Genomic DNA, 14,062 nt, shown 5'->3' with positions numbered 1-14,062 from the left:
ACAAATCTTGTCTCTAACTTTCTAAAACCAGAGGTCTATGAATAAATAGTGATGAATCACCAGCTGAAAAATATTTAACTTTACAGGTGATTGCCCTTTAAGGCAAAACAAGGCCATTTAAATGTAGGGCAGTGCTTTAGTTGCCCTCGTTGCTCCATGAAGAGACTAAAAGACAGGACTACAAGTTGTTGACATATGTGCCCTGCAACAGGGAACATGCTGTGTAATGTACACCACCACCTGTGTGCTTCCTGGCTGGATACAGTCACCACGACTGGCTCAGCAGAGGTCATTTGCATACTTTATGACTAAGGAAATGGAGATAACAACTATGAGACGCAGGCAGAGAGCAAAAGGAGATGGTAAAAACGTGACTTTTGTCAGAGTCGTAAAGGCTGACAGTTAAACTTCTCCCAGTCCATACAGAGAAGGTCTTAGGATGTGTTGATGGATGGAAACTGTGCTCGGAGGTAAGGGTGTTTTTTGACTATGTTTACTCGAGCTATAGCCAAAGCTCCTATGCTATGCTAATATAGAGAGAGCTAACCCGGGCTAGGGTTGTTGTTTATGTTAAGGTGTCTTTTATTCAGACAACTGTTCCTTAGGAAAATTACTTTGATCTCCTGACGTGTTTCGACTTGAATACTGCCAGTCTTCATCAGAGGTGTCTGCTGATCGCTTTGATTGCTTATACCTGCTCTATCACTGCACTTTTGGTACATTGTCACTGTAGAATCTGAAAAGAAATGTTTCAACTGAAAACTGCCAGTCTTCGTCAGAGGCATCTGCTGATGGTTTTGATGTTTCCTTTGAAGTTTCCTTGACTTCCGCGTAGTAATTTCAGCGAGAACATTTTTGTGTTCTTTTTGAATCTGAAAAGAAATCTGAAAAAAAATACACTTTGATCTCCTGAATCTCCTGACATGTTTTGACTGACAACTGCCAGTCTTCATCAGAGGTGTCTGCTGAACGCTTTGATGTTTCCTTTGAAGTTTCCTTGACTTCCATGTGGTGATTATTACATGAAATGACAAGGCTGTTTCTGTTTTGCTATGGAGTGGATCAAACTGTGTGTCTTAATACCTGCTTATCTTCTTCCAATTCATTTAATAAACCAGTTCCCTGACTGGATGCTTCCAAACTGGAAATTGAATGATAAGATTAAAGATTAAAGTATTAGTACTTACTTTTAATGAGATAAAATCCTTTGCTTGGTTTTCAGTGAGTTTGAGTGTGTTTGCAGAGTAATTGACAGGCAAATGGTGAACTTTACTCTACTGTAGACATAGATGTGTGGTAATGATTGACTCCCAGCTACACATGTACCTTTCTGTTCTTGAATGACATATTCTAATGATTTATTCAATGCTAAACATCTATTGTTGTTTTTTTTTCTTCTTATTTATCCATTTCATTTGGGCCTAATGAATGAGTAATCACTGCCTAACCATGACTGACAGATTCATATAACTATAGCAAACATACCACAGCTCAAATACATTACTTCCCCCAAACTAATTAATGTTAGACAATATGTCACTCATGGGATGCATACAGATTTTATAGAATATTATAATTCGCTATTGTACAAAAAATAAAAATAAAAGTTGTTAATTTGGAAAGAAGTAATCCTTGTATGTATGATAGACGCAATCACAAATATTTTAACTATAAATTGATTTTATAACTGATCTTTAAAAAAAAAAAAAAAAAAAAAACACAATTTTTTAGTCCAACATTTATGTTGTAACCAAGCAACCCAGTTTAGAGCTGAAGTTGTAAAAAAAAAAAAAAAAAATGTCCAAATGTGTCCTTGGGTCAGTTAGTTCATCCTTCCTTGTCTGCTTAGAAGAGCTGGCACGGGTACAGCCAGGAGAGTTGCCTGAGGGGGGAACAGAGCACATTCAGGTGCATTAATGCAGTGACAGTGAAGCAGGCACACAAAGGGCATCCCTGCTGCTCCCAAAGGACCCTGGGTATCCTGCATTTGATTGGCATTTTGAAGCATAATACGAAACCGAGACAATGAGATAAAGCTGTTTGAAACTTAACACGATTCAAACCTAAAACCCTTGACTCAGATAAGTTTACTTGTTTGAAGTACAATGGATTTTTTTTTAGATTAAATTTAAACAGAAACATCTTTTTGGTTGTATTTTTTTTAGAATTCGACATGGTGAGAATAAACTGGCTTGTACCTGCTTGTAACACTAAAGGCCACTTTTGGAAAATATTTACTGTGGCTGGAAGACATTTTATGTAATGCAATCATTTTTTCTTGCAATTATTTTTTATGATATTGCATAAATGTGACCATTACCAGCCCTCCCTAAGGAAGAGTAAGTTAGACTTTATTAGGGGGATAAGTTGTAAAAATATGGGGTAGTGTTACACCTTTGTGAGGGGGGGGAACACAAGGGTAAAGGAGTTAGGGAGGACAGAACTTATTTTTATAGCTGTTAGTATGTGTTCCCACTATTGTCCATAGGAGTGAAATCTAGTGACATGTAGAGAGAATATAATGGGAATATTAGGGGAAAAAGTGTTGGATTTGAGTTTTTTGTTTTAAGCGATTGCTTTCTAAAACTTTTATTTGTGTATTTTTGAATGATTAAAAACTCTGTCATTTATAATTGCAAATTAGATTAAGGTCTGTATTGTGTATTTGAATATTTTGACACATACAGTACTTTAATTTAACCAATAATCGTTGGTAAAGTTATTAATTTCATCTTCAAAATGTTTCAAAGGTAAATAAATAGTCTACTGTTCAGCTTATAGATTAGAGGATTTTCAAACGTAAAATGTGAACTAATACTGGTGTATAGTGATTAAAATGTTTTTTTTCTAATTTATATGGAAGTGTCATTATTATTATTTTCACAAAATTAATATTAATTAAATCATATTAAATAATGTATTAATTTTTCTGTTTCTTTTATTAAATCTAAAACTTTCCCAAAACAATTATACTCATACTCTAGGCATTTGGCAACTTTGCTAATTTATTTATGTAAGCACGTGGTGGACAATCAAACCAAAACCTTGCACATGCCAGTTTTGATTATAATTTTAGATATTTGATTGAATTACCCAAATGATTAGGCTTATTAAAATAAAAAGATAGCCTGCTATGTGACATCATTTAAACCATTGGATCTTTCCTTTTTAATATTGAACATTAAACTTTTTACCATAGGATTGCGTTTAACCTTGGCTTTATCCTGTTATTTTAAGCAGCAGTTCAACACTGCTTTTGGACACTAACACAAACTTTAAACTTCAAAACTTACTGTGTAATACACTGTATCGTTTGGAGTTCCTTGTTTGTCTAAGTAACTGTTATTGAACATGAGCGTAATGTTGTACAATTAACTGAAACAGCACAGTCCAAAGAAAAGGGAAAACTAAACCAGATTATGACTGCACTCAGGAAACATAAAAAAAACAACATAATAATATTACTGCCGCTCCCTTTCAGGGAAATAACATCTTAAACGTAGGATAGAGCAGTAAATGCATTACGGTTTGTCAGAATGTAGCGGTCGTAGTGGGCCGTGTGATTTCCTTACTGCAGTAAAGTTGTGCAGATCTCACAGTGGAGAGAGTTCCACAGGAGAGGGAAAGACAGATTGAACGGAGGCGCACAGGGACCATTATACCCTTCAGAGGGTTATGGCGACCCCCTTTGTAACTGATGTTGCAGTCATTCTACAGCATCTTTCGCTCTCATGCTGTATGACAAATATGAGCTTTCTCTCTCCATCATCTGGCAGAAGAAATAATGCACTTTGCCAAAGCCCGGTCCCCAAATGCCAGGCATGCATCAGCATTTATATGCTCTCAATACTTTTTTTTCCCCCTCTCTTACTTCTTTTTCTTGGTTTTTCCCCAGGCATCCTTTGAAACTAATGATAGCAGAAAAAGCCGAATAAAGGATCTCAAGGCTTAGCCAGTGGAAAAGGTGCCAGAGTACATAATTTCAATTGTTTTATTCAATAATGATGATCTTGAAAACACTTCAGTGTGTGTTTTTGTTCTCCGGTGTCACGGCTCAGTTTACCTCCGTACTGAGATTGTAACCTAACCCTCATCCTAACCCTAATCCAATAAACAAATAAAACAGAAAACAAAAATAAACAAAACAGAATTATTCATTTTTTTTTCAAAAATTCATTTTCCAGTAGTGCGCATGCGCATGAATGCTCATAATTGATCTCAGTGCGAAGTAAACTCGGTCTGTGACACCGGATAGGGTTTTTTTTTTAGCACTTGGGCTACAAAGCTCAGGGGCGGATTCACTAAGATCTGAAATAAAAGGTGGTTAACTAGGTGAGTCCCTAAATCCTTTGGTGACACAGCGTTTCCTCATCTGCTGTGAGGAATTCACTAAGATTTCAGCAATAATTAGTGTGTGTGCGGAACTGGTGCCCTATTTAAATGAGCGTTTTGCCTGTTTAATGTGGAGAGGTGAGACGCACAGAAGCACACAATGACATTTGAGGAAGTTAAATTGGAGGCATATGGACTTCTAATTAAACGAAAAAAATGATGTTTTTTTCCCCCTAATTTAATATGGGTGCTTAGTCAGGTCCTGTAACTTTGCTCTGATCAGTCCATGAAAAATAGGCAGATTTGGACGGAAACCGTCTTATTGATCTGCCATTGATCTCAGTTAATATAGCAACACAGTCTGTCAATCAGTCTGCACCATTTGAAGATGAACTACTGAGCATCATCCAGCAGGTCTGAGCAGCGCTGTGTCACTCACACTCATATTTGAACATTGCGCCATCACTGCATAAATTACGCATCTGATCAGCTGATTCTGGCCTGACATCAACGCAACACAAGAGTTTGACGGTCAAATCATGGAGAAAAAGACAAAGAAGCTCACTGGAGCTTTGCGTCTAAAGCGACATCCATGGAGGTCCGCATATGGATTAATTATTTTCTTATACTAGAAAGGTTAACTGGAGGTTTTTTTTTTCCATCTCCGCTGTGTTTTGTGTAAACATTTACTGCAGCGGATCTCTGCGTGTGTTTGCACCTGCTTGTCAGTCGTAGTATTTTCCTGTGCTTAAACAATCACCGCAAACAGTGAATTGCATTGCGCCCACTTTCATTTATTTGCATGTCCTCCTCCCATGTTTTTGCTCCCCTTGTGAGCTCCACCTACTATACATTTTCATTAGAAGGAAACGTGCTCAATGGATTGATGGCACATTGCGATGTGCAGCAGCCGCACACTCCTTAATTCCTGGGGTTTGTGCAGCTTCTTAGTGCGTGGAGTGACGTTTTAAACGAAGATTTAAAAATCAATTGATTTTCATTTTTTGTTTCTAAAATCAGAGGACAAAAACAAAAAAACATCCATTTTTCATTATAGTGAGACCGGAAGTTGTGCTTTTCAAAATAAGAGCACATATATGAGGACACGGCTGTTTTTCTGGCATCAAAATCTATTCATTATCTCTATATTTTCCCCTGCTATTTAAAATGTCTTCTGAAGAAATCACTGCAAATATATTGCACCAAAAGTAGGAGTGGAATGGGTTTTTCAGCAAGACATTTGAGGAGATTTTGCACAGAAAAGGCCTAATGAAACAGATTTTACAGATTTTGTTAATTTATTTAATTGATAATTGTCATAAATGCACATAGTTAAAGTTGCTCAAGATTCCTTGTCTTCATACGAACGCGCACACTTAGCAAAAGGGAGATTCAGGTTCTTACCTTATTAAGTCTTTTGCCAGCTCCACCTCCAAATGTGCATTAGTGAGGCTGCCATAGTGCACCATCTGTCCCTCCGACCACCACCAACACTCACTCACACACCACATTCATACTAGGCAATGTGGGTAAAGTGCCTTGCCCAAGGACACAATGACTTGGCAAGAGCAGGATTCAAACTCCCAACCCTTCGGTCATTGAACGACCCACTCTACCACAGAAAATTCCATGACCAAAAACATACACTGACCCGCTCGCCCATCACAATATATTTCCTAATTTCTTGCCACCTTTTCATACGCTATTGACAAATACTCGCACCATCAGGAATTTCCATAGAGCTTTGAAACATCTCAATATGTTGTTTACCCTTCATGCTCCGAGTGAATCTGAAATACTGTAGGTGGTACCCAACTGTCATTCTTTTCGTGTGTTGCATGTTTCAAATGATGCAACTGTACTCAAGCATGTACTCAATTATACAAGCCTTTTATAGTGTGGAGTGTTCATGCGTATCCTTGTCCTCTATGTAACAAGGTAAGAAGTAGTTCATCCCTATACAGTTCCATAATGGATTTCTTGCAAACCTCTTCAAAGGAATCCAAAGGCTAAATAAAATAACTCCCTTGAAGCTGAACAGTAGGGTTGTAAGCATAGGCAGAGTTAGAGAGTCTTGCCGGGGGCAGGGGGGGTGGGGGGGGCAAAAGAAAAAAATAGAATTAAATTTGTGCCAACCACAATGTGCGTAATATACAATAATGCAAAAATGATTAGTAACATAATTGATCATGTTGAATACAAAAATTTGCATCGACGAGTCGTTTAATGCCTCATTTTTGCTGCAGTACCATACATGAACTTCTGGGGGCAATGCCGCTTCACCATTTACATTGTGAAGAAAAACTACAGTAAACTAACGTGAAAACTAACAGTAATATGTTAGAATTAAAGCAGCAGAAAACTATTTTCTATTTTTTTTTCATGAATTTGGGAAAACTGTAATGACAATGTTTGACAAACTCCGCATATGGGTGTCACGATTTGTTTTAGCAACTATTCGATTTGAATCAGGATTCATTGTTGCCGATTCGATTCAATGACAATATTGGTTAATTTAGAACGATTTGATCCGAAACGATTCAGTGATTTTAAATCGATCCAGTATTTTTTTTAGCCAAAATAATCATTTAGCAAGTGTGAGTGAAATAAATATCTGAATACTGTACAGTGCAGGTTTATTTGAATAAAGTCCAACCAACACTTCAGTTGAAATGAACAGGATGTTAACTGCAGCTCTCATTTGCAATCCTCAATACGTTTTCAATAAGGATACATATTAGATTAACCCAGTGCTTCTCAATTATTTTCTGTCACGCCCCCCCCAGGAAAAAGAAAACATTTTGCACTCCCCCACTCTTAAAAAGTACACCTCTGCATAACATTGTATCCTTATTAACATTAAAGAAAACAAAAAAAGTAAAAAGAAAGAAATATAGATCAAGGTGTAAAGTGCATCAATTTGCCTAAAAAAAAAAAAGCTTTTAGTTAAATTGATTTAAATTTTTATTATCCTTTTATGATGTTGCTCCTTTTGTTTTAATTTATCCTTTGTTCTGTACAGAACTTTGTGATTTTATCTGCAAAAAGGGCTTTATAAATAAATTACTTACTTATTTACTTACTATATGCATTTTTTCGCCAAGTACAGTTTAAAAACAACAAACCAGAAACACTAATATATATATATATATATATATATATACACACACACACACACACACACACACACACACACACACACACACACACACACACACACACACACACACACACACACACACACACACACACACAAGTGCTGCGGGTCATTTTGACCAACTTGAACCGTTTGATACTGAAAAATAAAATTAAATAAACTCAAATAATAATAATAATAATAATAATATGTTCAAAATAACCAGCAACATTAACTCAAGAGCACAATATATAAAACACTTTAACCTACAAAACAAAAATGAATGAAACAATTTGTGAAACAGGTAGTTTGTTAGGATCCCCCCCAGCCAGGCTGCGTCCCAGTTTGAAGTCACCCCATCTGACACACCCCCCAGGTACCCAGCAGGAAGATGGTTTTCAATGTGTCCAGAGTGCACGCGTTACCCTCGTCTCAAGGGCAAAGACAGTATATATTGGGTGTCGTGGACTGAAAAGTTTGGGAACCCCTGCTCTTTGGTCTCTAATAGAGCGCGCATTCACACACATGAGAGCGTCACTGCCCCCTATTGTAGTGGATGTGCAATTACACTTTACTATAGTACAGCAAAAAAAGCAGGGTGCGCCCCACTATTTGAGAAGGGCTGAACCTGACTCTTCCGCTTGTTTTTATACATCAAAATAATACAATATTAATGTCAAAAACAAAGTACAACTAAGATCTGTTCAGGTTAAATGAGCAGTGGTTAAACCTGCTACTTTTAATTTTAACTTGATGGTGAGACCTGAGGCTTTTGCAAAGCTAACGCTAACAAGCTAATGCTACATCCAAAACACGTCCATATAAAGTCCGCTGTGTTTAAATGCAAGACGTTATGTCCTTGTATCGATACAATTGATTGATTACCGTATTAGGTCGATTAACGTCATCTGGAAAGCCAACTTGCCGAGCACAGATCAATGTAGTTGGATTGTAGGAATATAAATCGATTTATCGATCTAATGGATGAGTCGACGCCCGAACTGTAAAATGTTCTCTCTCTGTGTATATTACAAGTTACATTTTTGGAATACGGCTGAGACTGGTTACAGCCGTGATTCAGTGGAGCTTTACCAGGTTAAAAAAAAGGTATTCGGTATTGTTAGCAAACCATTATTTCAGACATTTTGTGCTTGCTTTATTGTCATCTCCCCAATAAACTTGCCTATCCATTAGAAATCAGCCCTGAGCGCTCTTCCTCAGCCCATTAGAGAGCTTATTTGGGTGTTGGTAAGTGAAGAAGCCTCGATTCTATATATATATATTTTTTTTCCCCCATGCCAGTCAATGAAACATCCATGAAGTAGCATTAAATAATGTAAACACACTGAGAGGAGATGGAATCGGAACAGAAAGGGGAAATGGAGCATTAAAAGGTAGCACATTTGTCAGGTCTACCCTTGGGCGAGAAAGCCCATCAGAGAGGCCCACCTGCTTGGTGTACTTAAGTCTTCACAGAGGATCAACTAAAGCCTCTGTAGGATGCTGTCGACAAAAACAGGCATTGAAATGCCAACACATTTAGTAATGATCATTATTTTTCTTTTATAATCCAAAGCGCACATCTTTTCATAATATAGTGTTTTTGGTGAACAGGAGGTGCCAGGTATCCAATTATGTCTGGATAACACCATAGTTTTCGTTTACCACTCCAAACTCTGGGCAAGTTTAATGATGTGTGTCAACAGGAAGTCTGACTGCAAAACAACAACTTCTCAGACTTGTAGTCTTCCCCCCATTTTACCCAAAACACAGAAAGAGAAAGTCAATTTATTTCATGTTAAAGCTGATATCTGGAGCTGTTGAGTTTCCCTCAACAGCTCCACTTCCTCCCCTTGCCTCTGTAATCTACCAGAAGCCACGCCTCTACTTTTCTGCATCGCAGACTATAACAATCGCATTGGGTCACATTGATATAGGTCTACGGGTCAAGTACGGGCCAAAATCATATTAACCTGTTTGCTGTTGTGACGCGCGGCCTTGTTTCCGTGCACAGTTCCGCATTCACTTTGATTGACAGTCTCAAAAACAGGAAGTGGAAGCCTATTGGCTGGGCGCACTCAGCGATCGTTTCCATTTGAATAATAGTCTATAGGGCGAAGGAGGAACTTATATACATGAATGTATATGAATGACCACTGGCAGAAGACCATAGTAAAAGACTAGCTGAATGAACATAGATTTCTCAGAAACTCCGGATATCAGCTTTAAGGTGCGCAAGTCTGGTAATGTGGTTAACTTTGAAAGTGAAACTGTTTGAATTTGAATAAATGTGAACTTTGTGAACGGATATTTCTGTATTAATATATTACTTCAGGGGCCAAATACAGACCAGCTTGATCTCAAGTGGGCCACTGATTTTAGGTGGGAGAAAACAAGCACACATTTTTGTGCTCTAGTCTTAAATATCAGTCCCTATGGGATTGTCACTTCAAAAATTATTTAATTTGCAACACATTTTTGTGTAATTTAGTGGATTTATTTGTAATTTTTTTTTTTGGAAAAAATGTGATTTTTCTCCATAATTTGCGATAAAAATGACATTCATGTGAAACTTCAAACCCCTAATGATATTGTAAAGTTTCATTGAATTTGTCACGTTTTTTTTAATAATTTTTACTGTCTTCTGCAGGCCAAATTGGATGCTCTAAAGGGTCGGATTTGGCCCCCATTCTTGAGTTTGACAAGATGAAAATATATCCAAAATAGGTGGTTATTTATTAATGTCAATGGGACCAAATTGGTCTCGGACACAAAGAGTGTCTCTACATTTTAAATCTTCTGTTCTATATATCTTGCAACAAAAGTGATAATGGAATTATGAACATGATATTAAAAGAATATTCCTCCAGGCCAAGGTTCATACAATTAGTCTTTAAACTGAATGAGTAATTTTGATCTGATATTGAAAAGCTGAAAGAGCTGTTGTTTTGGGATTCAAAAGTTTTGTGTGACGCGTGTAGTAAAACAACCGTTCTTTGAAGATTTGTACACCCCCATGACCTTCGAGCGCTCAACATTAGCCCCCGCGCTGAGATTTTCTGCGTGTTGGGTAATAACTCCTGGAGCAGGTGCTTTACTCTAAGCCCGAGGGCCTTGGGAAGTGAATGATTAGTGGCATTCATCCCAAATGCATTGCCTTTTCTGTACTAAAAACCAAAACTCTGCCTTTTTATTCCCACCAGGGTTTATTAGGTGGACCAGTTGCCATAGCGACGCTTTGGCAGGATATTGCAAGGATAAGCCGTAATGGGTCTCCTGACGCAGTTCACTCTCCTCCTGTGGAAGAACTTCACTCTACGGAAGAGACAAAAGGTGCGACACTCATGCTCATCCAACCCGAATTTCACCCAATCAATGCATATGTGGCTCGGCAAAGAAAAGAAGACGCTCCCAGAGTTGTTTTATTAAGGGCAACTGGAGCATTAGAGCCAGGGGTCTGTAATAGTAGGGATTTTCGACTAAAATTGCCTCCCTTAGATATATATAAGCCACTGCTAACTCTCGACTCACCAGAGAAGAAGAACAATCTTGCCTTTAATGCCAACCAATTCAAAGTGTCACCTTCAATTTCTGGTGATCTATCTCTAGTGCACGTTATGTCAGACGATAGCAGTGTGTGAGTTCTAACAAAGCTGGCCTTAGGCTCAGATGAAGTGTATTGAGAGTGATGAATGATAAATGCTCTCTTTGAAGGGCAGCCACTCTCTTTCACTTCTTACCAAATATACATAGGAAAAGTGATCCAACGAGAGTGGCGGTACAGTTCAGATAAATGTTGCTTAAGTGTGTAAAGAGGAACTTACATGAATTCAATCATTACTTTCAAATAGGTTGAGAAAGCTTTAATGCTTCTCGACTTGAGTGTAAACGTCCACATTTTATATATCACGCTTATTGATAATTCCAACACATAAATGCCAACACACACATTGAAATGTAAAATTTCTGGCTGAAAGATAACTAATAGATGCTGATAGAAGTAAATTAGGTCTTTGTAAGAAAAAAAAAAAACATTGTGTTGTTCATGACGATATTTTTTAAGAGTTGGCTGTAATGTCTTCACACCGGATGCGTCAAGAAATATCTGTACGTCCAGATTACATACAAAGTCAATGGATAGATGCGTCCCAGATGCGAAATATTTCCAGTGCGGCGGAGCGGTACGATTCGTACGTCAAGTGCGTTGGCCGTGCGAGTGCGCTCCCGATTTTACGCACATCCGCACATCCACAAGAGTTACAAATTTTGAACTAGTGGGCTGTTTCGCATGACGAAAGCCAATCAGAGTCTCTGTTGACGATGACGTCAGGTCGTCAACACGGACACCAGTCTGTTCACCCATTCAACCGTGGAGTAGAAGCTGTGTGTGACCACCTGGAGCTGTATGACACGGCCTTTATTAACGTGTCATACAGTCCGCATACGCTTCATATTTGCGTATGAAGTGAATGGGTACATTTTTTGATCCTGTGGACCGTGCGGTACGTTTCGTACGGCAGATGCGTCCGGTTCTGCAGAAGACTCATACGGTGTGAATGCAGCATCAGGGTTACACACACAGTGTTGTACATATTCTGTAGAGTAAGAGTTTCAGAGGAACACAATGGATACTTATTATAGAATAATGTTTCATTGCTGGTAACATCTATTGTAGCAGTTCTATTTTTCACAGTTTTAGCTAATCAACATAGTTGCAAACTTCTAATAGCTCGTTGCTAAATTTACTGTTGCGGGGGTTCTCATCCTCATGGCAAGATGACTTCTTTTATTTCCCAAAAAAATGCAGGTGTTCAAATTTACAGTGGAAACACATATTGAGAGAGGAGAGAGAGAGAGAGGAGAGAGGAGAGAAGAGAGCGAGGAGAGAGAGAGGAGAGGAGAGAGAGAGGAGGCGAATAGATGAGGAGAGGGGAGAGAGGAGAGAGGAGAGGAGAGAGAGAGGAGGAGAGAGGGCGAGAGGAGGAGAGAGGAGAGGCGGAGAGAGCAGGAGGAGGAGGGAGAGGAGAGAACTGAGAGAGGAGACGAGAGAGAGAAGAGGAAGAGAGAGGAGAGAGAGAGATGAGGAGGAGGAGAGAGAGTAGAGAGAGAGATGAGAGTCGAAGAGAGAGAGAGAGAGATGAGAGAGAGAAGGAGAGAGAGAGGAGAGAGATGGAGAGAGAGACTAAATGAATGATGTGGGAGAAATACGGAATGGAATCGAGGGAATGTCTGTGACGTTTGTATGTTTTGTGTGCTACATGTGGCGACGAGGAGCCCTGTGCGTGCGTGTGTGTGTGTGTGTGTGATGCTGGCCCAGTTACTGACGGAGTTGCTCCGTCACAGTCACTTTGTGTAACATTCTAAGGGACAAAGCAGTCTTCTAGTCTGGTATTAATGAATTAAGCCATATTTGTTGTCCTCTGACTTTAAAACTAGACCTAACCATCAAACATGTTGGTTATTGTGGTTTGGAGGGTGAACAATAGCATTCACAAACTTAGTTTCACTTTTGTGGCCGCAAAATGTTGGTTTTAAACACTTTGGATTTTTCCAGCCGCATCTCAGATTTTATATTTGTGATCATTTTTAACCATTAATCAACAAATTTAAACATTGTTGCACAGGATTTTTGCGGTAGTATTTACCACAATCAATAGCATCGGCAGCCCAGACGGGGTGGCAGATCATATGGTAGCCCCCCCCCCTAGTTTTACCCCTAGAATTATGAAAATGCTGCTCTAAGTGTGAGATTTAAAAAAAAAAACCCCAATATATAAATATCTGTTACATTGTTAAATATTTGTATGTATTTTATTGCATACAAATATTTGTGGATTTTGCTAGATACTAATATTATTTATTAATCAGCTGATATTGCAAATTAGGTGTTGTTAGATATCAGAATTAGCATTACAAAATACATTTTAAACTACTTGTTTCAAATATCAAGCGAGATGACAAATTCTTGCAATAAACACTCAAAAGTGTGTCGTTATCACAGATAAAAAAAAAAAAAAAACAACTTAAAATGGCTCCTGCATTTAAATGAAAACAGGCATGGCTCAAAATGTCACACCGGTCCTTTGAGGCAGTGTTTTCCAACCAGGGGTACACGTACCCGGAAATATTAAGAATTGATTTCCAAGATAATAAAAAAATATTCTCAGTCATTTCATAAGTCCGTTAATAAAATGGTACATGTGCGCTTCAACTTGTTTTTAAAATGTAAATGCCTGTTTAAAGTGGACATATTCAAAGAAGCTCCTTTTAATTTGAGTTAAATAAGAAGATAATACCTGAATATTAATTGTTCAATTTATGAAGATGAAATAAAATTACTTGCGTTGAATATTCAGTTGTGTTATGTTCTACTTTTGGAGAATCATGAACATGTATGAGTGAGGGGGTACTCATGACAAAAAGGCTCAAGGGGTACACAAAACAAGAAAGGTTGGGAACCACTGCTTTAAGGGATCACATTTACAAACTACACGTCCTTAAACACTGAATATAAATATGGTGAAATGGTGAATAATGTTTATAATCATGTCTGCTGTAGTCATCATCACACATTTCAGCTACTAAAACTAATAT

The 14,062-nt window shown here is 38.1% G+C and overlaps 1 protein-coding gene across 1 annotated transcript in view; it reads left to right on the top strand.

Moving 5' to 3' along the window:
- The first annotated feature begins 318 nt into the window (after positions 1-318).
- LOC114480064 (ATP-binding cassette sub-family A member 1) overlaps positions 319-14,062 on the top strand; it is a 243,088-nt gene continuing 229,344 nt past the window's right edge. The window contains exons 1-2 of the mRNA XM_028473858.1: positions 319-470; positions 10,672-10,801. Coding sequence (XP_028329659.1) covers positions 10,736-10,801 — 66 coding nt within the window. The 5' untranslated portion in view covers positions 319-470; positions 10,672-10,735. The remainder of the gene's footprint in view (positions 471-10,671; positions 10,802-14,062) is intronic.

The sequence above is a fragment of the Gouania willdenowi genome, chromosome 18 (assembly GCF_900634775.1).
Source record: "Gouania willdenowi chromosome 18, fGouWil2.1, whole genome shotgun sequence".
Classification (NCBI taxonomy): Eukaryota; Metazoa; Chordata; class Actinopteri; order Blenniiformes; family Gobiesocidae; genus Gouania; species Gouania willdenowi.
The sequence above is the reverse complement of the archived record's forward strand: the minus strand, read 5'-3'. Positions and strand labels throughout refer to the sequence as shown.